Raw genomic sequence first — 27,887 nt, 5'->3', positions numbered from 1 at the left:
ATCATTTTATTGATCAAATGACATTGCTAATGAAGAAAGCTCACGTAATATTCTTAGTGCCCTCACATTTACAAGTATACAAATGTGACGACACAATAACTTAAGCATAAAATGTCCAATTTTCTTTTTTTTTTTGCACAACACGTGGACCAAAATACATATTCAGTGTGAGCCTTTAATCCAATGTTAAACATGAACTGGTGATTCTTAAAATTATATACAATGTTCAAACAGCGAGACAACATTTCTCTTATTAGTTTATTATAGAAAATCCAAATGCCCAAAAATATACAGTAGTGGTGAGATGGGATCTCTTTACCGTCATTTCTGAAGACGCCTGGTTTAATACCACAAAACCGTGATTTTATAAAAAGAATGTCTCTTTTGAGGCTTTTTATGTCAACATAAGATATAATAGGTCGTTTTTTTAATGTTGGGCAGACCAGTACATGTTAATTATAACTGCAGGCTACATGTTATGTACAGTGCTTTTATGAGACTGTTTTTAACATTTATCCCGCCTTTCCACCATCCTCCTCTTCGCTGACCTTTGTAGAGTTTATAACTTTATTCTCCTTTTTCCATTTCATTCTACGGTTTTGGAACCATATCTTGATCTGTCGCTCCGTCAAACACAGTGCGTGTGATATCTCAATTCTTCGCCTTCTGGTCAAATATCTGTTAAAATGAAATTCCTTTTCCAGTTCGAGAGTCTGAAACCGAGTGTAGGTTTGACGACCCCTGCGGCCAGTGCTGCCAGGCATTCCTGTCGGGAAAAAAGTGAAAAAGACATGTTACGTCAACATCCAGCAAAAACCACACTGACAGGAAAACGAAGAGGATAAAACATTGTTTCATGTGTCGCCGTTATCATTATCGTGATGATTAGCCTATTACTTCTGTGACCTCAGGTTTGACAACTGCATTATATCTGCATGTGAGTGGTTTAAAGTAACGAGTAATTTTATGAAATTATATTACTATTGAATGGACGCATTGAGTGCGTCTTGCTCCAATATTTGGAAGATTATGGATTAAAATGGTTAAGTCTATTATTGTGTTGTTGAAATGCGCAATGTATGTACTGCATCCGTTTTTTTTTTCGTCTTGGTACAACTTTACCTAAAGATTATACACTTTTCATCTGGAATGTAATGTGAATGGCTCCTCTATTTCTATTAAATGGAATTGGACAATATCTCAAACGTGTCTTACCGTTACACGAGTTCATCCTCTGCATCCACGGGTAAACTGGAGTGCCCGGTTTGTCTTCACTGTTAAAATATCTCTCTGTGCCCTGTTCAGTGCAGTCCGTCTTGCACTGGTCCTGGGTTAGCACCAGCGAGTCTTCCAGACTTCCGAGTGCACACGAGCGGTCAGCGGTTCGGTAAATATTGGATGTTGTGTAGTCACAAGCACTGGTGGACCCGCTTCTCCCAAACACGCCTCCAGCTTGCTGGTAGTACGATGAGGTATAAACCTTATCCTGGACATTGGTAGCTCCGAACGTAGCGCTTGGATAGTGTCTTAAAGGGTCTGAATATCCAGAGGAATACAGCGGTATCTGACCCAAGAAAGACTCCTGTCCCCCGGGTAGAGAGACAGGAAAAGTTGAGTTGACGAAATAGGAACTCATGGGGTGGCCAGTGTTATTGTCCGGGTGTTATGATTTGTTGTGTTTTATAGTCCAAGTGTTTTTTGCCATTACCTTATCTGAGATTTGGTTTTAGCCGAAGGGGGGTGGCGAGGTGCCAATCTGAGACCGCGGGGAAAGGGACCAGCTGATCAGTGCTTGACCAATCCTGAGCACCTCTGGCGATAGGATAACGCTTAAGGTGGGGGCCCTCTTGTTGCACAGAATGGAATTCCCAGGGCACATAAAAACACTAAGACGCAAGTGTTTTTATCCTTGTCACGCAAAAAGATATGAAGTATAACATGTATTGATATATATATATATATATATATATATATATATATATATATATATATATATATATATATATATATATATATATATATATATATACATGTTATACTTCATATCTTCCCTATTCTCCGACGAAAAATATGTGTAAAATTTAACACGTTGCTCTAATTGCGACTATCTGGTCAGTTCGAAATGTGCATTGCTCAAAATGTTCGTAATTTAAGGCATCAAATGGGCATAAGAGAATAACAGAAAAGCACAGATGTACTCTCAAACACGAACTTGTGACCTATATAACATGTTGATCTGTTTAAGCTCTTACAACATCCCTGTTTACTCAGAAAACGAGTTTTATCTTACTATAAAACAATTTTATCCAAAGCACAGACATAAGCCGACTGCAGGCTAGTTGCCGAAAAGTAATTATTCTTGTTTAAAAAAAAAAAAAAAGGCAAACGTTGCATAAACTCTTTTTATTATATATGAACAATTTATGTATTTAATGTTGGCTTTCGGTTCCTATATCATAGTATTATCTTTATCCAGATGCGCAAAACGCACGTATTTAAACACCGCAAATGTCTAAATGTTGGGCCAATTTTGGACAATGCATCATGAAAGCATTCTTCAACAAGCTTAGTGTATCCACGTAGCGCAAACAAGCATTTTTCCTAAATGAATTAAAAACAACAAATAGGCTACCTTTAATGGTAATATGTAAAAGATCGACCAAACATTATTAACCCCAAATCCACAATTAAAACTTAGGCCTACGTCATCATTTCCATTTTTAATTAAGTCTTGCTCGGTTTGTTTTGTTTCGTTTTATTTTGTTTTATCGACAACATCATGACACGATTAGCTACAGTGAGCTGTTTATATATATATTGCGGTTGTATCGTAACGTTGTAGGGTATCGTATATCTGTACCGTAGAAATATCAAAAATAGAAATAGTACATTTAACATACTTTGAATTTTAATATATAAATATTTCAGTAGGATATCATAATAAGGCTTTGGTTAAGAAATGGCGAATGTAAACCTCTTCGAAAAAGACTGACCATTAATCACTGTTCATTTCTGTAAATTAATAGTAATTGATTTTTAGAGGAATTATTGAATATCGATAGGCTACAGCTATGTAGTCCTACATGACGCTATTGTTGTGAGTTAAGCGCTTGAAGTGCTTGTATATTCTCACATGGTTGAGACTGCAGATGTTCTTTCTTTTCAAGAATAATATTAAATATGAAAATCTAATAGGGTGAAATGTAAAAATATGATAAAAAATTTTTCTCACCCCTTGATGATTGCATTAAAAAGAGCTAACTCTTCCTTTCATAATACAGTATGGAATATGGGGAAAGAAAGAAAGAAAGAAAGAAAGAAAGAAAGAAAGAAAGAAAGAAAGAAAGAAAGAAAGAAAGAAAGCTTGTAAACAAGAACAACCAACGCAAGCGCAAGGTCAGTTTCTATGAGCAGACTAATACCACATACAACTAAATAAATAATACAACATAAAGATCAGAAAAGACTAGTTACATTCTAATAAACAACTCACAAAATACAAATGGTTATAACTTCCTCATTGTTGTCAAATTCTCGCTGAGTCCTGTTTCAAGGGATGCTAGAGGACCTTTCCAAACACAGACTTTGAGTATTTCACCACAGTTCCCAAATCTCGTCACTAGATGACATCACAGAGCAAGAATTGAGATAAGGTGTGCGAGTTTATGGTTACATTAGAACAATTTCCCATGTGAGTGTAATTCAAAATCACAGATGAATTTGCTTATTCATATTTGAATGTATAATCATCAAACTCTAAAACAACAAACAAGGTAGCAACTAGCCTATTTTATTCCATTGACTACCATCTTTATTTTCCCTAAATATAGATCCTCAAGATAAATAAGAAAGCTCTTGAAGACTGACTGTTAGTGTAATATTTTAGTAGTTCTCAAATCCTCAAACTATGAACCCATCACTGATTAAATGTTTAATCGATTAAAGCAATTTCTGAGAAACACTATCCCACAAACACTAAGCACAAAACAAAAAAAAAACAATGGCTGAAGCAACATCAAACTCTTTTCCGCACTTATAGCAGAATATCGCAAAATGTGTTTGCGGACAAATAGGGTTTCGCAATTTCTGTTCAGAAACTCAATAATGAAATTTGGTCATCTGTAAACTCCAACTCATTGTTATTCACAAACAATCATTTAAATTCAGCGGCCATCTTGTAACACTCTGTAAAATAATAATCATTATAAACATGTCCTTATTTAGCAAATAAATCAGACTGCAAAACAGAGACACAGATATTTGCGATATGCATCATTTTCGATAATTACATATCAAACCATCATGGGACGCCTGAGATCTTACTGTATATAACGTCGGTAAACAGTTATTTTAAACTTGAATGTGTTTCTTCTGTCTGTTTGTGTTGTTATTCTAAAGGCGTGCTCCAGAGGATAGCCTACTATTTAAGGACATTTGTGTACACCGGTTTGCATCATGACATCGCTGGAAAAGTGGAGTGCAGACGACTATTGGTCTAGTCCTACCTTTCCTTTCCCGTTCATCATCGCTTCACTGGAATGATCCAAAATAATCATGTAGATTCGTGTTAAAAGATGCACAAGTCAGGCAGACGGAGGCGCAACTTGACAAATTAGGGAAGAATGAACTGAGGTCCTCGGTGAATGTTGACCCATGCGCTTTCAGCTGATGTGAAAATCTAAAGACGGTTCGTACCAGCATGACGTCGAGATTTCCATTCATATTAACGCACAAAATCCGTCAGATCACGAGAAATGTCCTTTTCCTCTACTTTAACAAAACGTAAGAAAACATAAAGGACAGAGGTGCTACTGACTGCGCCCTGAGCAAAAGAATGCTGCATTATATCCACTTGGGAAATCATAAAAAGTTCATGTTCACAGAGAGCTGTTCACGTGACCCCTGTGAGCCAATCCACTGGCCGAACGACACATAAAGTTCTATCACAAAGTTGTAAATTTTCATAAACAGCTGAGAGTTTATTGCTTTGCTTCAGCAGCAAGTCGGTCGCCGCCATCTTTATTCGTTAAAAGAGAGAAAGCACGACCTCACTTCATTTAGAACCACTGATATATAGTATATTGCATTCTTTTCCCCTCAATAATTCGTAACGTTATTCGTAATTTAGGAGACACACCATGCATAGTCTGTTTCGCCAAGGCATCACGATATTTCAAAATAGGCCCTGTGAAAATGCGTGTGATGATATTCCAAACGATATACGAATTGAAGATACTTCCTTAGAATAAAGAATAGACGCTTTCTAACTAAATGTACAAGAGACTAAAACTGAAATTGACCAGTTGCCCTAAAATAATAGGACACTGTTCCCCTCTTTTGTCTGGTGACTTTAAGAGAAGAATAGACAAATGGAACTTGGAAGCTTTTTACAGCACTAAACATGCGTGGAGGAAAGAATTGCTTCCTGTATCAAGGAACAAACACTTATTTCCGACATTTATTGGGGCAATAAAGCAGTATAACCCAAAAGTGACCGAGCACAGGCTCTAGGTTAACCTCGAGAAGGCAATGCTCTTGAAGCTCAGTGCATACTGTCCAAAAAGGGCCAAAATCAGCATATGCGAGGTATGCATTAAGAATTATTTATATTTCTAGCAGTAACAACTTTGTGCTTGAGCTAGCCATTTGCTTGGATATGTTTCGTATAGGTTTTGTGCTATTGTTGCATGTCAGTAAGTATTTAAGCGAGTAATAAATACAACAGCGTTTAAAATTTAGAAATTTGTTTCCAGACTATATTCGTTGACATGGATCGAAGTACTTCTTACAAAAGCATGCATTTGAATTTTAGTAGGCCTATAAAAAGCTTCAGGTTTGTTTAAAAGAATGTTACACAACATATCAAATCAAGATGTAATATTTGTTGTATTCCTAATTATGCAGTGTTCATGTCTTGTAATAAAGGACACGAAATACTTTTTTTCTTTGTTGTATTTTGAGAACTTCGTCTAATCGTCTCTATTAATGTTTTGAAAATTAGCAATTTCCATTTCGACTAGTCTCTATTTTATCTGAAACGGTGCCTTAGAAACGCGGGAAAATGATAAATGTAACAAATTGGTAATCGTATGTAAAGGTTTAATATTTAAGCTTAAAGGGGCGTATACTTTTCAAAATGTATTTGTATTCTTTGTCTGTATTAGAAGATTTTTAAATAGCTTATTTTAACTTCAGATCAAGCATTATTCTGTTGGTCGCACATTATCGGGAATTGTTTCGAGGGTTTTCATCGATCCCACAGAAAATTGTTATAATCGATGTGTATTCAATATAATTTTTAATAAATCTGAAAAGCTATATAATGATAAGCAAAAAACACATTATCATCATTTACATTATTTAATTAATGTAATATACTTAAATGAGACACTGCTATTTACCCTATTGCTATTTGAGACCTTATAGGCTCAACGAAGAAAGTTTTAAGTTTGCTTTTTAGATTTTAACTCATTAAAGAATACAGCTCAATAAAGTTTGAGATTGTGAGATCATCTGATATTGTGATGTTATCTTTTTAATGGGTGTAAACGTCTGAAATATATTATATGATAAAGTATCATGTTTAAGACGTTTTTCTATTTTTACAGATAAACGTTTTCTTGAATTCTCAAAATCCATTTTATCCTTGTTCTTAAAAAAGGGGGGCTTTAAAAGTGTCCGTGATCTATTCATATCTAGATCTTCATTTCAAAGCTTATTAAATAATAATAATAATAATAAATTAACACACACAATTGAATGTGTCACACATTTTTTTAAATAATTAGCTTGACAAGAATCAGAGAAACAAGAGCTCTTATTGAACTGGTAGCCCTACTTCAAGACGAAGTGTCATAATTTGAGTTAGCCACTGAGCACACATTCTTAAATATAAAGGTTCTTTAATGGGTCCCTCTTCTTTTTAAGAACCGATGTTTGCTGTATGGGATTCATCAGGTGACTATATGGTACTTTGGAGATTAAAAACGTTCTCGATCTTACATGTTATAGGTTCTTCAGATTGTATTTATTTCTTGGTTCTTTAAAGCAGAAAAAGTTAAATGTGGAACTTCGAAAGTTTCTCCGATAGCATCAGTCTATAAAACACCTTTTGGCCGAAAAAAATAAAATAATAATAATAATGTTTCAGAATAGTGCTTTTACGGTTTTGACCACAGACAACAACCATGTAGCTCTAAATATAGGCTAAATATTTATTCTCTCATATGCTTACACAACTTAAAATAGCTACAACTAAAAACCACTACACAGCGACCTCCCACACTTTTTCCCTTTTCCAAAAATTCGGAATATTCTTTTGTCTACAGTTGATTTTCAGAGACACTTAATGCCCAATATTAATATTAATGCATTAATACATTAATACAAATACAGCTGAAGTATCGGATGGTGCAAAATAGCCTAATGGAATTGGGGGCATACTAAAAAAAAGGACAAAGTCAAGCTTCGACGCAATTTCATGTTCGTCAATAAATATTCAAGTTTATTTTTTAACTTTTATATTAAAAACGTATACATAAGGCCTACTCTCCATCGAAACGACTATACTGATTCATTATTATAAGCCTTTTTTAAACGTTTTGTCGCAGTTTTTGTACAAGAATGTATTTCACTTTTATTGAATTGAACTTTAGATGTCGACAGTTTTGTCTTGGCTATTATATTTTACTAACAAAAACTAAACCACTTAAAACATTCTTCTGTTATTTTGTATTCTATGAACAAAATGTTTTTTTTTTTTTTTTGGGTGCACGTATTATCGGCTTTAATTGTCGAGCAGAGCCGTAGCTAATGGGATAAACGGTCGTAACGATTTTGAAACGGTACTATTTTAATAGGTCCTATTTTAAAAGAGCCCGAGTGCAATAGAGGCAGGGCAGGCCCAAAATTCCTTGCGGCCCTGCCTACGAGGACTTTCGCGACACTTAGTGTTGTTTTGCGTTGGCTGTAAGCTGGTAAGCAGATCTACATGCAGGCTACGAGGTAAGCTTGAATATTAACATCCACACCAAACTCTAAATCCCCAAATCATCTCACCATCGCCATCTCTGAATGTGGTTTCTTTCGCATCATATAATTTGAAATTATGTTTCAAAAACTATTATTTGGGGTAATAGAATCTTATTGCCTGATTGCACCTTTTAATTTCAACAATTTCATATTTATACACAGTTTGTTTTTAAAATAAATTCACAAATCACAATAAACACCACAGTAGGCTACATTATACACCAGAGTTTACACAGCTGTGAATTCTGAGGAGTTCAGTATCCTCAAATATTTGATCTCAGACAATAAATTTTCCACAGACTGAACTGGGTAGCCAAAGCTCTATAAGAAAGGTACCATAATTTAGAGGCATCTGAGACAGAGATTGAGACCTGACTGCATGATAATTCAACCATGCAGAGTCAAAGAAGCCTAAACTGCCAGCATGAAACAGAGTGCTGATTTTGACCCTTTGTCTCGGGGTCAAAAAAGGGTTGTCAATAGGACTACACCTGAATCTGAAAAAGTTTTAGGTCTATAAAATTCAAATGAAATATGATATTGTGTGTTTTTTGGTTATTATAGATATAAGCACAATTCTGCATTACCATTGCCATAGTAACCCATTATGGTTGTGTGTTGATACAATCAAAGATCGATATATCGCTAAACCTTTTCTCAGTCTTGTATCGATACTTTAGATCCATGTATCGATATTTTATTCAATTATTTGTGTATTCATATAATGTAAACGCAAAACAAAGTTGGCACACTGTTACTTCCAAATCAATTTATTGAGCTCGCAAAAGACACTCAAAGAAACGTGATGTTTCGAGCTACATGCTCTGCAGTGCCGGTTTATAACTGAAATATACCCAAATGAATTGCCATTTATTCTTAATCGAATCAAATTATCATATCGTGATGTAACGCAACATTCGAATCGTGACGTGTGCATTGCCTGAGGTGCCAGGTTATCCCAAGCAATATTACCTATAGTTAAGATCCTATGATCCAGATGTTTAAAACACATTTGAAATTTCTTCTAGGCCTATACTCAAGATAAATGTAACTGATATGTCTCCTGGTTGTAAAGCATTCCTTTATGTCTGTGAACTAATAATATATTGCATTCTGAAGAAACCCCTTTCATTGAGACAATCCAATGGAAAGAGGACAAACTGGATTCAGTTCATACATTTTATTGTGGCTTCCTTCAGGAACCACTTCCAGTTAAACATAGCATGCAATACAACAGAACTGGGATATCAAATAATTACTCACACACACATACACACACATTTTGCGTTTTATTTATCCCCTCTTATGAAAGCATAACGCATGGATGCACACTGACAAAATGATTGGCCCAATAACACAGATTACGTAGTTCGGTTGAAGAACCTGTACAGTTTTCAAAAAGTGCTAATGATACAACAGTGCACTCACTAATGCTGATTCCTCAAAAGCAGATGTCGCCCTATTTTACAGGGTATTACAGTTACTGAAGAAAACGAATATCGTGGATAATGACTCCCACTGATATTGAAGATTGGAAAGGGATGCGGTGTCATGCATGAGGTAGACATACAGCATTGCCTCATATGCCCTCACTGCAACCGTAACCTCAAGAGTAATCTGCTCGAGAAAGAAATGAGATGGCTTCATTCAAACACGTTGCAGAAATAATCCCTCTTTTTTTTTTTTTTTTTAAATCGTACCTCAACAAACGCTGAAAACAAAAGTGCCTCATAAACTGTGGAAATCGACAAAACATTCAATGAAAAGGCCCATATGATTGACTTTGAGTTCGATTGCAGTAATCTTGTAAATTGCCTTAGTGTATTTACATCTTAGTCTTTATTTCAATTACAGTTGATTGATCCAATACTCTTTTATAGTCAGTTGACTATTTAGAATTACTGAAATTAGACTTTGTCGGATGAGTCCTCTTCTTCTGATGTTTGTTTCTTTGATACCTCTTGGTTTTGTCTCTCTATTTCCTCTTGTTCCGTTTTGCTGCTTGGAAACTTGTCTATTTTGTGTTCTTTTTTCCACTTCATACGCCTGTTTTGGAACCAGATTTTCACCTGTCTCTCAGTGAGGGCCAACGCATGAGCAACTTCGATGCGACGCTTGCGGGTCAGGTAGGGATTGAACAGAAACTCTTTCTCCAGCTCCAGCGTCTGGTAGCGGCTGTAGGTTTGCCGTCCCCTTTTCCGGCCGGTAGCTGTGGGAAAACAAGACGTGCTTTTTCAGTTCACATTAAATAGATTGATTTCTCCGCTCTTTAATAAGTTTGTCTTTCTCTATCTCTAAATATTTGCTAAAAAATAATTAAAAACTCACACAGGGTTTTATTTGTTGCCATTAAACAATGTAAGTAGGCTATAAGGAGCAATCTGGAGCAAGCAAGGGGTGTTCCTCAGTTATCTATAGGTGCCATAAAGCGTTTAATTGGGGGTAATAAGTAGGCCTATAATAGTCTATACTGTTTTATGCGGGGACAGAGTTGCTGGAAGTGTTTCTCTTCTCTCATCTCACCTTGTGATCTCATCCATGGGAAGAGCTGCGCTGCACAATGTTCCGCACATTCCAAGTCATCTCTGATACTGTTTACCTTTACATTGCAATCTCCAAATTGCCCAAAATCCGCATTTGGTGCGCTAGAGAAAGACGGTCTCTGTAAAGTATCCTGAACTAAAATATTTCCCGTGGCTTCTCCAGAGTACGGTACTGTGCCAGAGTTCTGAGGCTGGTAAGATGCGTGGGATAAGGATGATGTACCGTGGTGGTAAAATTCCGGGAACTGAGCCGGATGTTGAAAAGCAGATCCTGTATTGTGACCGTACAGCACAGATGGTCTGCCTCCAAGATCCTGCGCAGACCCCGAGCAGTCATAGTAGTTGGAGCGCAGAGAATCACCCCCTTTATATTTAGATAAGAGGGAATTGACGAAGTAAGAACTCATTGCTTCCAGATAAAACTTGGACAAATGTTTTGAGATCAAGGTTGAATAATATTGTTTAAGCAATGAGCAATCAAAATAAACCCATCCAGTTGGAAGCTATATTCAAAAATGTCGTAAATATTCACGCCAAACCGATTTTCAACAAAAGTATCCGTAGTTGCGCCCACATGACTCTTTAGTGAGGGTCCCCGAGCAATAAATAGTTTCCCTTTTCACTCTCTTTCATAATGAGTTGCATTTCATATGGTCGTCAGCTATTGATTCCTTCTATCATTGGATGGCCTCGCCATCTCCAAACAGACAAAGCGCGTTCTTGTGATAGGAAGAGCATCTGAGAGTGAAAAGGGGAGATGGAAAAAAGGAGGGAGGGGTTGTAGGAGTGTTATTGGTAAACCATTTCAGTGCCAGCAGAGATCAAACATGACTATCGAAAGATTCAGAATGTCGCTTTTTCTGTAACGGTCAATTTTTTTTCAGGCTGATCAAATTATTAAAATGTGATATACCATCACATTTATTTATGGTGTGATGAACGTGTGTCCTTAAAGACTTAAGACATAATTTATGATGTTTCGACTTTAGGACGTTAAGTATGCTACTAGTAAATTCAAGGTGGAAAAGTCACCCTGTTTTTTTTTTTTTTAAAATCAGATTACCCATTTATAGGCCACCTACAATCTTTATTCTTTACATCTTACATGAGAGATTGTGGCAAAGATGTTTCCTTTTTAGGCTATTTGGTATGTAACTGTTTCACAATCAGTTTATTTACTACATTTGAAAATTAAAGGTGACACGTTATTTTCAATAAAATATATATATGAGTACAGAGCATTATATCTCTGCAGACTAGCCTGTAGGTTGGCGCGTTCTCCTGTCTGCTTCCAGAGTAACACTGCCATCATGTGGTCGAGGTGGTCGACAAGGACATTGCTTTCCGATTATAATATATTGATCTTAATGGATACACACAAATATTAACTGACAACATTTATTTTATTTTATTTTATTTGCATGAATACTATTTTGTATCATCGAATATAATATAAACGTTTTGAACATTAGTTTAATTTATTTAATTACATTTATTTTTCCCCCCTTTCACTTTGCAGCTTGATGAAGAAAATGTAATTTTCTGTAGATAATGAGAAACCATTGCCGAGCAGCTGCAAGATATTTTCATACCACAGTTAATTTCCCACAGTTATTTTACAACCAGATAAGCATCTAATTAAATTTTACTGCATCCATTTTATGCGCTATTGCATCAAGCTAAATTGAGAGTAATTAAGCGAACAACTTCTGTTTCTAAACCTTTATTTCTCTAGGACCTGTCAAAGGTGACCTTTTAAAATGATAATTGTGACCTGGTTATAATAATAATTATTATTATAGAAATAATCATTATAAACCTGGTCGCTATTATTATAGATAAATAATAATTACTTAATATAGTATAATATTATATTGTTGTTATAATAGGCTATTCATCAATATTGGCGAGCATGTTAGTCAAAATGAGCATTTCATGTGCAACTATTAGTATGTGGAAAGTTCAGAGATAATTGAGTTCAACTTTTTTTTCTCACTTTTGGGATATAAACGAGAGAAAATAATTTTAATACATGCCAAAAGTAAATAAAACTAACTCACAATGCGTTTTCCAAACTAAATCAGATCAGATCAGATGAAATGAATAGCATACTGCAACGATTCTGTGTTTTGGGCGCGAATAGGGAAATCACATTTACGTAACAAAAAATGTATAATATATATATATATATATATAACAAATTATTATTATAGTTATTTGCGTTTTTGTTCGATTAAAACAAACGTGGAACTTTTTTTTAAATATATTTATACATTATTTTTTAAGAATATTCAGTTGAAAAAGTAGCCTAATTTTGCTAATCGCGCTCTAAAGATCGATTTCATTTACGTCGTTATTCCCAAAACGAGAATGACGTTATGAGAGTAGTAAACGAATAAGTAGGCCCAGGATTTTTAGATACATTTGAATACTCAGTTACACAAAAGAGGCAAAGATAAATGCATTCGATTTATAATAATAAAATAAAAAAACTACATAGAGAGACATTTGGTGAATCTGTTTTAGGTGAAAGCAATGTGCAATTATTGGAGACGTCCGTTCTGCAACCTGCCATTAGAGGAAGAACAGGAGGGTGAGTAAGTGTGTGAGGATTATTGCAGCAGGTATTTAAAGTTAAATTAACATCATTCTTTAATAATTGGCCTATATCATATCTCGACTGCAATTATGCTTATCAAAGGCCTACATCGAAATTTAACTTTTTGTGAAATGCACAGACCAGTTAATCATAACACGTTTTTATAGTGCAGCCTGGCATTGCCAATCTAAATGTATTATATTATTTATTATATTAACCTCGTGAATTCTGTGCCACTTACTCTCCATTAAAGGTGCACTCAATAAGTTTTATCTTAGTGTCATTTTGGACTTACACTGACACCTAGTGGCTTGGATGCAGCATAATTTAAAATAAATATTTTTCAGTTTCAGATACCATTCTAGAAATGTAGTATTCACAGACAGCCATGATTACTTTAATCAGTGAGTGAAAGTGTCAAATAACAGGACTATTACTGAGATTAAGCAAGTAGTATTCAGCTGGTCAGGTGATTCTGACATGGCAGCCCCATGTGAGCCTACATAATAAAACATCTGTTATAAGGTCTTTATAATGTCTTTATAAGAGTCTTTGTTTTGATGTGAATGGTCATGATTTCCTATATTGCAGACTTACAATTCATGTCTTTAGGAGTTGAACTTCTTAAATGAGGAAAACATTACTGAGTGCACCTGTTACTCAGAGAAAAAGGGATGGACTTACAAGTGGTCCGAAGCTCTCATTACTATACGAATGTTTTTACACCACATAACGGTGTTTTAGGGAAACGTGCTGTAGAAGAACTTTACATGCTAGTTCTAATTCTTGAGGAAACACGAGCCAACTTAAAGCCAACCAAAAACATTTAAAAGTAAGCATATATGGCTGGGAACCCTGTAGGCCAAATAGGCTAATATTGTTCCCCATCTGGCGGTATTTTATTTACTTTTTTTTTAACTGGAAATTTTTATTTTTTATGACGGGTCAACTTTATCAATTTATTTGGCAAATCTGATGTAAATAATATCAGGAAAATTTATCAAATCTAATGAGCACATAACTATATAGTAACAATAAAGAAAAATACAATTTTCAAGAGGGAAGCTTTATTGAAATGTTTGTTCATATTGGCTCAGTGTAACACTTCGTGTCAATACAGAAAAATTCAGTTTATAAATGCTGTATAAAGTAAAAAAGATTATTACTTATTACATTAATATGTATTAAAGTTATTCATTATCTTGTATCAAATTAAAGGACGCATACAAAATCATGTGGTATACTTACAGGAGGCACCTGTCCATTGCATTGTCCAAGATCACATTTCAAGACCTTGTAACTGTATCCAAATGAAAAGAAACACAAAATTCCCAAAAACGGACAAATGGCTTTTATTTAAACTGATCATAGAAAAGAGGCTTTATGGAAGAAATGTAGTGAATGCACAAGTTCAGATTTAACATCTGTGTTCACTGTTGAGCATCGACAAGTCCTGTGCGAGTGGCCGTGCTCATGTGGGGCGACTCTGCGAGGGGCCCTGCGAAGGGTGTGGGAGAGGTGCGGACTTGGGACAAGTGGAGCAGGGGTGGACATTTTTTACAATGCTTTGAGGTCACAGAACATCGTGGCACCCTGCAGTCGCCCTGGAACATGTGAAGGCACTCCTAACATTGAAGGTCTCGACTCAGCCAAAGAGGAGCTACTGCCCTGACGCCAACTGAAAGAGACATGTACTGTAATGCAGAGACGAATGCAGAAAGAGAAGTGTTCTTTCCCATTAACTAACTTCTTTAGTTTTAGGATATGAAATAAATAACCAAAAGACAGAGGAAGCAAAAAAGCTATTAATTTATCCGCGGAGCACCTGCAGAATTCGTAAGATTAGAAGATGACTGGTGCTCTGCATGCGATGCTGCCATTTCCTTAACAGTGTTTCAAACCACCTGGCTCAGTCGGGACTGGCTGGAACAGAACCCTGATCCAGGGAGGGCCATGGCTTTCGATTTTGCAGCAGATAGGAATGCACATAATGCAGACAGGGTTTGACTTTTGTAGACTCCTACTGGTGCATCATAGTGTAGAGCTATTTCTGCCTCCATGAAATCTCAGCAAGGGAGTCCAACAGGGAAAAGAAAGCACTGTATCAGGAGAATTACAGTACATACACCACATACAGTAACATTCAACGGAAAATCAAAGTACAGTTTGATATAGGGAATCATAGAAAACTGCCCATTCAATAGAAGTCCCACAACTTTACCTGCCATTAATTTCCACTTCAAAATAAACCAGAGATGATCACTAGACGTTTTTTAACACAAATGTACCATTATATTTCAAACATATGACAATATCACTCACTACCTTAAAATTACCTGTCCCAAGACAACAACTCAACACTTAAAATGGATTAAAATGTATACTAAATAAAAAAAAGAAAACATTTAAAGAAAATAGCTGAAAATACAGAAAACAGTATAGATGCAAGTATAGATGTGTCTTTTAAATAAACCACTATGTCCTGACAGAAGGAAGAGGTTCATAAAAAAATATTACCATAGTACCTCTTTCATCAGGTCAACAAAGTCTTTCAGTCACTCAGTTTTATAATTCATATATATATATATATATATATATATATATATATATATATTCTACATACATACACACTCGCACTGGTGGCCAAATGTTTGGAATAATGTACATACAGTATTTAGTGGTTTCTGAAGAACATTGGTATTTTAATTCACCAAAGTGGCATTCAGCTGATCACAAAGTATAGTCAGGACATTACTGATGTAAAAAGAAAAAACAGCACCATCCCTTATTTGAATTATTTTTATTTATAACAAAATTATCAAATCTAGATTTGCAGCCATCACTCCAACATCTTATCCTTGAGTAATCATGCTAAATTGCTAAATTGGTACTAGAAAATCAGCCATTATATCAAACACAGTTGAAAGATATTTGATTTGTTAAATGAATCTTAACTTTGTCCTTGTGTTGCCACAGTATGCAATAGACTGGCATGTCTTATGGTCAATATTAGGTCAAAAATTGTAAAAAAAAAAAAAAGAAACAGCTTTCTCTGGAAACTCATCAGCCAATCATTGTTTGAGGAATGTTGACTATTTATATATTGAAATTGCCCCCCCACAAAAAAAAAATTCATACAAAAGTGTACACTACAGTATTCAAAGACAAAGGACAACTGGCTCTAACAAGGACAGAAAGAGATGTGGAAGACCAGATGTACAACTAAACAAGAGGATAAGTACATCAGAGTCTCTAGTTTGAAAAATAGGCGCATCACATGTCCTCAGCTGACAGCTTCATTGAATTCTACCTGCTCAACACCAGTTTCATGTACAACATATACAATATATATACATATATATATAGAGAGAGAGAGAGAGAGAGCTCTGGAAAAAATTAAGAGACCACTGCAAAATTATCAGTTTCTCTGGACTTACTATTTATAGGTATGTGTTTGAGCAAAATTAAAAATTGTGTTTTATTCTATAAAGTACTGACAACATTTCTCCCAAGTTCCAAATAAAAAATATTGTAATTTAGAGAATTTGTTTGCAGAAAATGACAACTGGTCAAAATAACACAAAAGATGCAGTGTTTTCAGACCTCAAATAATGCAAAGCAAACAAGTTCATCTTCATGTTTAAAAAACACAACAGCAATGTTTTAACTTGGAAGAGTTCAGAAATCAATATATGGTGGAATAACCCTGATTTCCAATCAAAGCTTACATGCGTCTTGGCATGCTCTCTACCAGTCTTTCACGTTGATGTTGGGTGAATTTATGTCACTCCTGGCACAAAACAGCTTGGCTTTGTTTGATGGCTTGTGGCCAGCCATCTTTCTCTTGATTACATTTCAGTGGTTTTCAATGGGGTTCAGGTCTGGAGATTTGGATCTGGTTCTCTTCCATCCACTTGATTGACCTGCTTTGTGATATGGAGCATTGTCCTGCTGGAAAAATAGTTGGGGAACATTGTCAGAGCAGAAGGAAGCACGTTTTCTTCCAGGATAACCTTGTACGTGGCTTGACTCAGGCGTCCACCACAAAGAAGAATCTGCCCGATTCCAGCCTTGCTAAAGTACCCCCAGATCATCACCGATCCTACAATAAATTTCACAGTGGGTGCGAGACACTGTGACTTGAAGGCCTCTACAGGTCTCCGTCTAACTATTAGATGACCAAGTGGAGGATTGGTGATGATATACCCCAATATCATCACCGATCCTCCACTTGGTCATCTAACTTTAGCAAGGCTGGAATCGGACAGATTATTCTATGCAATGTAAATTTTAATCAAACACATACCTATAAATAGTAAATCCAGAGAAACTGGTAAATTTGCAGTGGTCTCTTATTTTTTTCCAGAGCTATATATGCATTAACTTGTCGACATAAATGTTCACTAACGTTAACAAGCGCTAACCTGTAAAATCGCTAACGTAAGCTAGAGCTACTTCAAATATAAAGCCAAATCATTCTTAAAAGCGAGTTAAACAATGTCACTGCCGACTTCATTAGCATGGAGAGGGGGTTCAGAGAAAAACTTGCTTGCTGATATCTTTCAGAGAGTAGGGAGAACTTGCTGCTGGCAGCAGCCAATCATTAGCTTCTAAACATACATCAGCTAATCGATAAACAAGTAACGAATGGCAACAGTTAACAGAGGCATTTCTCAATGTTAGCGGTTTAGTTCCTGTTATCAAATAATTATAACGTATGCCTTTAATCATATATATAAAGGTATGACTAAATATTGTTAGCACTGTCATCATTATTACAAGTCTTGAATTCTGAATCAGATCATTTGACATTACAAATGGTTCAATGTGAAACTGAACTTGAAATATTCGTTATTCAGCAATAATAAATATATAATAAAATAAATATCTATGGACAACAAAATGCTGTCATACTTAATTTAGATAACAAGTATAGAAGGATATTCCTATTATATATGATAAAAACAACATAAGAATTACACAGCATTTCTGCCCAGTATTAATATACTGGATGTTATGGTTTGAGAAGACATGCAACAGTGAGAGGAAAATGTCAAGAAAATGTTTTTGATATTGGTTTATTTCACTGTATAATTTAGCTTAATTTTACTGTCCCCAAAAAGGCAAAAAACAGTAGAATTTTTTAAAATGTTAAGTTATTATCAAAATAACGGGTCTCTATCTGTATTACTAAAAGGCAGTGTTGGCTCAACTATGCTCAGATTCAGGAAAAACGAGGACTGTTGTGTAATCAAGTGTATTTAAGAATCATTGCAGGCAATTTGCTTAACTATTTACCACCTCTTTTTATGTATTTATTTTTACATACCTTGTGGTCATGTCTACAGTGTGGGAGAAAGCACACTTGTTCATGTGAGTGGTTGATTGGTTCATTAGGGTTATTGGCACTTTGAAGTGGCTGGTGCACCAGGTTAACCAACTACACCCATGTTCAGCAGCAGAGTCCCCCTCTCTCTGCCTCCTCTTCCTCTAATAAATCAAGAGCAACAGTTGTCCCTCCCCTCAAAGGAGGATGCTTCAGCATAGTTGGCAGCTAGAGAAATGAATCCCACCCACCACATGAAATTAATACTTTACAAGTTCTTTAAGTGTTGGTGCTAATCAAACATAGACAACAGGCTCTCTCTGGTGGTAGGCCAAAGGAACTGTATGTCAAGGAAAAAAAGATTCCAATATACAATGCACGCATGTATGCACATATTAAAATAATAGTCCATTGTCTGAATAAAATTATCTAAATAATTTTATATATATATATATATATATATATAACCCATTTCCACCAGTATCAATTGTGACACACATTTTGTTTGAAATTTTAAGGGTCTAAAAATAGTTATTTATGTATTTTAAAAAGAGTTGTCAATTATAAATCACAGTGCAGACACTCTTGATTTCATGTGAATGTTTTTACAGGAGTGGTGTAAAGTCACATGACCACAACCATTTCATTCCACTGTGCTCCTTTAAAAATGATGTCTGTGTCATGATACATTTACAACTACCATATTTTGTACATATTTTGTTTAAAGGGTCTATTTTTGACTTATTAATACGATTGCTCAGCCTCATATAACTCATGCTCACAGGACAAGTAAACATGTAAAACACAGAAACCCATTTATGAATAAACTACACCCATTATAAAATTGCAGATTTCAAAGTATTATTATAATTAATAAAACAAATGTAAAAAATAAATATGCAGTTATTCTTGGTGTGCCATTCCCTTTTTCTACCAGAATTCCTTGAGTTAAAAAAAAATAAATAAAAATGTTTGCAATTTTCTATTGGGTACTGTCACGGATGAGGACGAGGGCAGACAAAGGAGACAAGGCTGATGATCCAAACGCAGTAACTTTATTAAATAAACAAACACAAAGGAAAACCCACAATGGGGAAATAAACAGAAATAGAGAACTCGGGAAGGGAACACAGAGCAGGCTTAACGACATACAAACATTCACTAACAAAACAACGATCGACAGTGACTGAACAAATAGGCAGGGTATAAATACAAGAAAGGACCAATGAACAAACAGAACTCAAAATAACATAATAAGGTGATGAACAGAAACCAATGGGAAACTAACGAGGACAGGTGAAAACAATGAACAATGAACACGAGGGCTGACAAGACTGTGGAGTTACAGACGGGTCAAAAGTGAAGACTATGGAGTAACAAAAGTGACACAAATGGAAAACAAAGGGGAAACAGTAAAACAAGACAAGGTCATACGTTACATTGCCCCCCCCTCTAAGGATCGGATCTCAGACGATCCAAAAAAGAAAAAAACAAAACCCAAGACAAAAACCATAGAAAACAAAATGATGGCACCGGGGCAGACAGACAGACCAGGGGGGGCACATGAGCAGGGAGGCAGTCCAAGGGGCACAGAGGGCAGGCAGGAAGTCCAAGGGGGGCAACGAGGGGAAGTTAAACAGTCCACGGGGGCACAAAGGGAAAAGAGACAGTACACGGGGCCAATTAGGCAGTCCCTGGGGGCACAGAGGGACAAGTTCAGGGGGCCTGGGAGGTGGCCATCGGACAGGGACGGGTCCAGGAGGCCTGGGAGGCAGCCTCAGGATAGGGACAGGTCCAGGCCCAGGAGGCCTGGGAGGCGGCCTCAAGACAGGGACAGGTCTAGGAGGCCTGGGAGGCGGCCTCAAGACGGGGACAGGTCTAGGAGGGCTGGGAGGCGGCCTCAAGACAGGGACAGGTCTAGGAGGCCTGGGAGGCTCTGGAGTCCCTGGGGGCAGAGCTGTAGGAGGCTCGGGAGGCAGAGCCATAGGAGGCTCAGGAGGCAGAGCCCTAGAAGGCTCTGGAGTCTCTGGGAGTAGAGCCGTAGGAGGCGGAGCCGAGAAAGGCCTAGGAGGCGGAGCCGAGGGAGGCTCGGGAGGCTCTGGAGTCTCGGGGTGCAGAGCTGTAGGAGGCTCGGGAGGTGGAGCCGTAGGAGGCTCGGGAGGCGGAGCTCTAGAAGGTTCTGGAATCTCTGGGAGCAGAGCCATAGGAGGCTCTGGAGTCTCTGGAGGCAGAGCTGTAGGAGGCTCGGGAGGCGGAGCCGTAGGAGGCTCGGGAGGTGGAGCTCTAGAAGGTTCTGGAGTCTCTGGGAGCAGCGCCATAGGAGGCTCTGGAGGCAGAGCCGTAGGAGGCTCAGGAGGCAGAGCTGTGGGAGGCTCAGGAGGCTCTGGAGGCAGAGCCGTAGGAGGCTCGAGGGGCGGAGCCCTGGAAGACTTGAGAGACTTGAGGGGTGGAGCCCTGGGAGGTTCGGGAGGAGGAGCCCTGGAAGACTCGAGAGACTTGGGAGACGGAGCCCTGGGAGGCTCGAGAGACTTGGGAGGTGGAATCCTGGGAGGCTCGGGGGAAGGGGCTCTGGAAAGCTCGGGAGGCTCGGAAGGCGGAGCTCTGGAAAGCTCGGAAGGCGGAGCTCTGGAAAGCTCGGGAGGCGGAGCTCTGGGAAGCTCGGGAGGCGGAGCTCTGGGAAGCTCGGGAGGCGGAGCTCTGGGAATCTCGGGAAGCTCGGGAGGCTCGAAAGGCGGAGCTGAGGGAGGCTCTGACTCTTGGACGGGCACGACCACTGGCGCTGGCCTTTGGACGGTCACGGCTACTGGCACTGGCTCTTGGACGGTCACGGCTACTGGCACTGGCTCTTGGACGGTCACGGCTACTGGCACTGGCTCTTGGACAGTCACGGCTACTGGCACTGGCTCTTGGACGGTCGAGGCTTCAGGCACTGGCTCTTGGACGGTCACGGCTACTGGCACTGGCTCAGGGACGGTCGAGGCTACAGGCGCTGGCTCAGGGACGGTCGAGGCTACAGGCGCTGGCTCAGGGACGGTCACGGCTACTGGCACTGGCTCTTGGACGGTCGAGGCTTCAGGCACTGGCTCTTGGACGGTCACGGCTACTGGCGCTGGCTCAGGGATGGTCGAGGCTACAGGCGCTGGCTCAGGGACGGTCGAGGCTACAGGCGCTGGCTCGGGGACGGTCGAGGCTACAGGTGCTGACTCAGGGACGGTCGAGGCTACAGGCACTGGTTCATTGACGACTGAGGCTGTAGGCACTGGTTCTGGTTCACAGACCTGGGCAGGCGTGGGCTGGGAGGCGGAAGCTCGTCTTCTCCTCCTCCTCCGGGCAGACGAGGTTGACCGTGTGGGTTCTGTGGAAGTGGCTGGCGTGGGGGTTTGCTCGCTGACATGTGGAGCTGGTGTGACTGGGAGCACCAGGGATGGCTGAAGGGTCTCCCTGTGGGTGGTGAGGTAAAGTCCTCCTCAGCAACGCCCACAGTTAGTGGCGAGCCGCACACCAGTAACGTCTCCTCAAGGAAGTCGCCGAGAGTCCAGCCTTGCGTGTCCTGTGGCAACCGCTCCTTCAAGGAAGTGTTCAAATTGCCCCTGAAGAAGGCCACCAGGGCTGAGTCCGGGAAGTTCGAGACACTCGCCAGCTCGAGGAAGACGCCAACGTGTTCCTCAATCGGACGATCCTCTTATCTGAGGTTGAGCAGAAGGAAGTTAGCCCGTAGAACTGCTGGATCCATTTATGCGGTCGATCGTTCTGTCACGGATGAGGACGAGGGCAGACGAGAGGCGCAGTAACTTTATTAAATAAACAAACACAAAGGAAAACGCACAATGGGGGAAATAAACAGAAATAGAGAACTCGGGAAGGGAACACAGAGCAGGCTTAACGACATACAAACATTCATTAACAAAACAACGATCGACAGTGACTGAACAAATAGGCAGGGTATAAATACAAGAAAGGACCAATGAACAAACAGAACTCAAAATAACATAATAAGGTGATGAACAGAAACCAATGGGAAACTAACGAGGACAGGTGAAAACAATGAACATTGAACACGAGGGCTGACAAGACTGTGGAGTTACAGACGGGTCAAAAGTGAAGACTATGGAGTAACAAAAGTGACACAAATGGAAAACAAAGGGGAAACAGTAAAACAAGACAAGGTCATACGTTACAGGTACTATTGAGCAACTGAGAACATTTTTGGCATTTTGTGTAATTAACATATTTAATTATTGGGTGGTTGAGGGGGGCCTTCAGGCAGGAATTCGCTTAGGGCCCCTATATGCTCAGAAACAGCCCTACATAAACATTTCTTCACCTAAATTGCTGCTGTCTAAAATTAAGTGTAGCTGTGTTACTGTATGTGTATTAAGTGTAACTGTATTAGTCATCAATAAATGTAGGTTATTTGTGTATACCTGGCACACTCATCCCTGGCTTTGGAGGCTGCAGTCTCCTGGAAGAGAGAGCTGCTGTGTTGAAATTTTTCTCCTCCCTTTTGAGGGAAGATCTGTCTAAATCCACCCATGTGTTTTCCCTCATACCTCTGCATCTGCTCCAAGCTAGCAGCCTGTGACTGGCAAAGCTCCTCACTCATTATAACACACAACACAAATATAGCAGTAACTCTTCCAAGCCTCTGGAGAAATATGTGTGCTGACATTTTATAGAGTAAAGTAGACAATTAAATAGAGTGTTTAATCAAAAATTTTAATTCTGTTTTCATTTTTTCACCTTTTTGTTCTTAACTAAATATTTAATTTCTGTGGAACACAAAAGGAGATTCTAGGCAGACTGTTATCCTGTCACCATTCATACCATACAATTACAGTGAATGGTGAGGGAGGCTCACATTCTGCCTTCCCAACCCGACCTCACGAGAAGTTGGCGAAATCGTACAAATTTTAGATGTGCAAAAGCCTCCATTTGTGTTCCATGTAATATATAAGAGGGAGTAAATGATGACAGAAATGTATTTTTTGTTTGTCAAAATCCCAAATGTTTAAGTACGGGTCTGTCTCTGTTCTGTGTGGTACCTGGCCTCTCTAGAACAGTTCTGCCTGGAGTCTCTCTTTTACCCGAAGCCTCTCCTTCTCTGGTATCTTCCTGTGGTCACAGGCCCCCAGGTTAATCAGTGCCAAAGTGTCATTCAGTAAGCCGTCCTTCACATCCTAGTCCAAATGGGAGTATGTGGTGAAGCTGGGGGAATGGTTGACCTAAACACACAGTTTCAAAGATGCAATATGATATGAAATGTGCATATCAGGAATATTGCTAGTATGTGATTGTCAATCACTTAGCTTTAGTTTTATCAAGAAGTCAGAGGTAATTAAAAATTATCTAATTTGGGTGGTCTGTTAAAAATGTGGTTGTATTAGATAGAAAACATTATATATTTACATTAGTTAATATGAACTTACAATTAACAATTCTGCACTTATTAGACCGCATCCTGTGTGAACTGCTCCTTACCTTTCCAAACTTCACATTTAATGACAACAGCAGTTAATCCTGTTGCACCTGTACCTCAAATGTAGTTTCTTATAATGTAGGCTACATAAATAAATAAATACCATAAGATAGGAATGTCTTACTTTTTCCTTTTCTTTTTCTTCTTGTTCACTGCAGATAAAGGGATTGGCATGTTACAGGGCTCTGCATGAGTCTCACTTCCCCAGCCCACTCCCTCTGGCCGTGCCTCAGGCTCACACCTGGATGCTTCACTCGCCCAGTGCCTGGATATGATGTTCGCTGCTGGTGTCCATATTCTGAGAACAGGCATAAATATTTGATAAAGACAGAGCGCGGCTGAGAGACATCTAGATTTAGCAATATGTGTGAACGGCGAGCTCTGTGCACTTTGCTAGTTTTAACACTATTAATGACATAAACTGGTGTGATTCAATACACTGATCCATAACAGTTAGAGGGGAACAATATGTCAAATAATTCAAAATTCTCAGGCTCTGGAGACATTAAAAGACACTTAGGTGTTCAAGCTGACACACCCAAGAAGGCCCCGAGCCAGGAAGCCGATTTGGTCGGAGAAATTAGGGAAATTTGGTAAGAGATGTTGAACATGTCGGCAATGCTGATGAAGGTCATTGCTGACTTGGAGGATCTTGCTGTAATAAGTCGACCGATCACTGCCATGGCGATTAAATTCTCTGAGGTGGTTACAAGAGAAATGGATCAATTATCTGGAGTCATCTGAGAGGGAATTATCTGCTAATCCACTAGCAACTAAGGTGGATTTGGAGCGTGTCTGAGAGAAGTTGGATGACATGGAGGACATCCGAATCATCGGAATTCCTGAGGCAGAAGAGGGTCAGGATATGGTGAAATTCCTGTACAGGCTTTTTCTGAATCTGCTAGACATAACTGGCCATCTGCTGGAAATCGAGCGAGCTCACAGGGTTCTGGCTCGGCAATCCGCTGAGGGATTTCTGGCCAAATTTCTGAGATCATCCGATAAAGATCTTGTGTTACATGAGGTGAGGAGTAAAGGAAGGCTTTCTTGGAAGAACCACAGCATTTTTTTGTTTGACAAGAAAGAAACATTTTCAATTCAAGGAATGCAAGAAACTCTTACATCAATGGAAGGTCACTTTTGCACTTTTTTCCCAGCCAAATTGAGAATATTTGCTAAGGATGGCCGTAAAACATTCACATGCCAACAGCAAGCGATGTCCTTCATAAAGTCAATGGAGTAAGTTATTTTGTTAATTCTGACATTTATTTAAATTTAGCCTCAAGCATATGGCTGAACCCAAAATTATGTATTAATAAGTCCCCTTTCTGCTGGACAGAGTGGATTGAGAGGGAGGTTAATACGCTTGGTGACGCTTGGTGACCTATATGAGAGTGGAATGTTGAGATCCTCAACATTTTGGATCAACATTCCCAGATCTCAGTTCTTTAGGTATTTACAGCTGCACCACCTGCTCTGTACTGTTTTTGGGAGTAGCATACACCCCCCTAAAGCAGCAGATACTGCTTTTGTAAAAGGTCAAGACTGAGGCATCAGTGTATTACTCCCTGCTAGTTCAGAGTCTGGGGATGGAGCTTCGGATTCTCTCAAGAGATTATGGAAGATCTTACCTTGGTATTGGAGGAGGGAGTGTGGGTTTGGATTCTAAAAAATATCAAGTCTACATCTAGAGATGCAAGGGTGCGAGGTATGCAATTTAAGATTTTACATTGATTCTATTGGACCCCCTCTAGACTGTATAGGCTTGGTCTGAAAGACACACCCACCAGCTGGTGATGCCAATCAGAAGATGGCACACTACCCATGTTTTTTGGTGGTTGTTAAGATCCAAGAATTTTTGTTGAGGGATCAGAGTTCTATGTGTGAGACGTATTGGGCACTCAAATTAAATTTTGCACCAGACTCTGTATTTTAGGCGATGGGACATCATTAATATAGGGGAAAAATACATAAAAAATTGGGTCCTAGCCAGGGTTATGATCGGTAGACAGATTGTTCTTAGGTGATGGAAGTTGGCTGGAGTGCCCTCATTTCAAGAGTGGTTCACAGAGATGGGGAGGGTGGTGGCATTCGAAGAAATGTCATGTAGAAGGCTAGGCAATTTTGATTCATATATAAAAAAATGGGGCAGCTATTTGGCCTTCTTGTAGGGCTCTCAGGGAGGGGCAGTGGAGAGAGAAGTGTAGTTTTAAATGTGTGTGAGAATATTGTTTTTGCTATATATTATATATATATATATATATATATATATATATATATATATATATATATATATATATATATATATATATACACACACACACACACATACATACTGCAGTATATACACACACACACAAAAAAAAGTATGTAGAATAGGGAATAATGGGGGTTGAATGTTGATTCAATTGTGTGAATCAATAAAAAGTGTTAATCAGAAAAAAAAATCAAGAAAGAGAGGCTATCGAAACCAAGCGTCTTTAACAACAAAGTTACGGAGATGGTCATTCGTAAGGAGAGATGCAAGTATTTATTAGTGGGTTAGACTGAGGCTATGAAGTGGTGATCTGACAATCATGTCCTTCTTGTTATTTGCTGTCTGTTTTATAGTTCTAATGTTAGGGTGCAGTGTCAGGATGTAGCCTGCTGTGTCTAAATACATTTCAGTTTCAGGTTTCAAGTTCAAGATTGCGGTCTTTGGTGGCGAGATTCATTTATTGCTGCTGTCCAATCCAGTGGGTCTGAACTGTGGGAAGTGTAACGTGTTAGGCCTATGACATTGAAGCTAGTAACTTTTATCTCTGTCAAAACAAGCTATTCTGGGACGATGGTTCATTGCATGATTTAAGGAACATAAACATGCTCGGTTCAATATATGACCATCTTTAATTTGTGTGTTACGAGCATGATTACTGTCCTGAATTTAAAACATTTTGGTGAAGTTCACCACGGTGACATAATTGTTTCCATTGGCTCTTAAGGCAACAATTTACATCAATAACATTTCCGCAACATTACACTCACCCGTGTAATGCATTTTGGGCTGAATTAGACTTGGCTAGGTGTTTTATGGTAATGAAATGAGGCTGTTAGGGATAAGTACAGTCTGTTCAATGCACTGTTGTTTAATTTGGTGTTAATTGTTCAGCTGCAGAAACACTGAAAATACATAAACTTAAAAAGGAATATTCCAGGTCCAATACAAATTAAATTCAAGCGTCAGCATTCTGTGGCATAATGTTGATTACCAAAATAATGTTTTTTGACTTGTAAGCAAAAATCTGGGTTTCAGAGTGCCATTTACAATGGAAGTGAATGGGGCAATTTGTTTAAAAAATATAGCCACATGATAGTGTGTTAACAAGATTTTAGTGTGATAAAATCACTTACTCCAAAACGTATTCCAAAGTGTAAAGTTATTTACAGATTTACCACCATGTCGCCATGACGACGTAATGCTGTAAATACTAAAATGACCATTTACACAACTTTACAGCTCACATAATACATTAAATTGTATGGTAAGTACAATATACCAAGAAAGTTCCTTATGAATACATTGTACTGGTTTAACAAAACCAGAGTAAACAAATTTTCACTGTTGCTACACAATTACACTTAGGTCACGGGATAATGCCCAAGTTCAAATGAAGCATGTCTAGGAACTTATTCTACCTGCATACCCAAAGTTTGCTGTTTTTAACAGCAGAGAAGTTCTTCATCAAAAGCAGTACATACATGCAAATTTGGCTGCATGAAGTCTTTCACTTACAGCATTGCTTTTATTTGCAGAAACTTAAATATGTTGTCTACCCTGTTTATTTCCCAAATAATCATGATGTTTTCAATGAAAACTTATATTTTGATTTAATGACAATGCTTTAAAATGAAGCTAATAAAAACAATAGCAAA

The 27,887-nt window shown here is 38.4% G+C and overlaps 3 protein-coding genes across 5 annotated transcripts in view; all 3 read right to left on the bottom strand.

Annotated features, from left to right (window-relative positions):
• LOC127627064 (src kinase-associated phosphoprotein 1-like) overlaps positions 1 to 4,810 on the bottom strand; it is a 75,923-nt gene extending 71,113 nt beyond the window's left edge. For 2 of the 3 annotated variants that reach the window (XM_052103283.1, XM_052103285.1), the window contains exon 1: positions 4,506 to 4,810. The gene's annotated coding sequence lies outside the window, so the exon portion shown is untranslated. Of the gene's footprint in view, positions 1 to 3,493; positions 3,525 to 4,505 lie in introns of those variants that run through there. The other variant, XM_052103284.1, reaches the window with a different exon arrangement.
• LOC127627071 (homeobox protein Hox-B6b) lies at positions 124 to 1,636 on the bottom strand. Its single transcript, XM_052103294.1, has 2 exons — positions 1,216 to 1,636; positions 124 to 766 (listed from the first exon to the last, which is right to left on the bottom strand). Exons 1-2 carry the CDS (start codon positions 1,634 to 1,636, stop codon positions 513 to 515), a joined length of 675 nt encoding a protein of 224 aa, XP_051959254.1. The 3' UTR covers positions 124 to 512.
• A 4,452-nt stretch (positions 4,811 to 9,262) lies between the features above and the next one.
• On the bottom strand, positions 9,263 to 10,981 carry LOC127627070 (homeobox protein Hox-B8b-like). Its single transcript, XM_052103293.1, has 2 exons — positions 10,555 to 10,981; positions 9,263 to 10,240 (listed from the first exon to the last, which is right to left on the bottom strand). Exons 1-2 carry the CDS (start codon positions 10,979 to 10,981, stop codon positions 9,939 to 9,941), a joined length of 729 nt encoding a protein of 242 aa, XP_051959253.1. The 3' UTR covers positions 9,263 to 9,938.
• Positions 10,982 to 27,887: the final 16,906 nt, after the last annotated feature.

Source organism: Xyrauchen texanus, chromosome 33 (assembly GCF_025860055.1).
Source record: "Xyrauchen texanus isolate HMW12.3.18 chromosome 33, RBS_HiC_50CHRs, whole genome shotgun sequence".
Taxonomy (NCBI): Eukaryota; Metazoa; Chordata; class Actinopteri; order Cypriniformes; family Catostomidae; genus Xyrauchen; species Xyrauchen texanus.
The sequence above is the reverse complement of the archived record's forward strand: the minus strand, read 5'-3'. Positions and strand labels throughout refer to the sequence as shown.

Bases quoted from the DNA above. Each gene is read 5' to 3' on its own strand.
- LOC127627071 (XM_052103294.1), bottom strand. From the start codon at position 1,636: ATGAGTTCCTATTTCGTCAACTCAACTTTTCCTGTCTCTCTACCCGGG. The intron at 767-1,215 runs GTAAGACACGTT...TTTTCCCGACAG, and splicing joins GAGGATGAACTCGTGTAACG to GAATGCCTGGCAGCACTGGC.
- LOC127627070 (XM_052103293.1), bottom strand. From the start codon at position 10,981: ATGAGTTCTTACTTCGTCAATTCCCTCTTATCTAAATATAAAGGGGGT. The intron at 10,241-10,554 runs GTGAGATGAGAG...GTTTTCCCACAG, and splicing joins CCCATGGATGAGATCACAAG to CTACCGGCCGGAAAAGGGGA.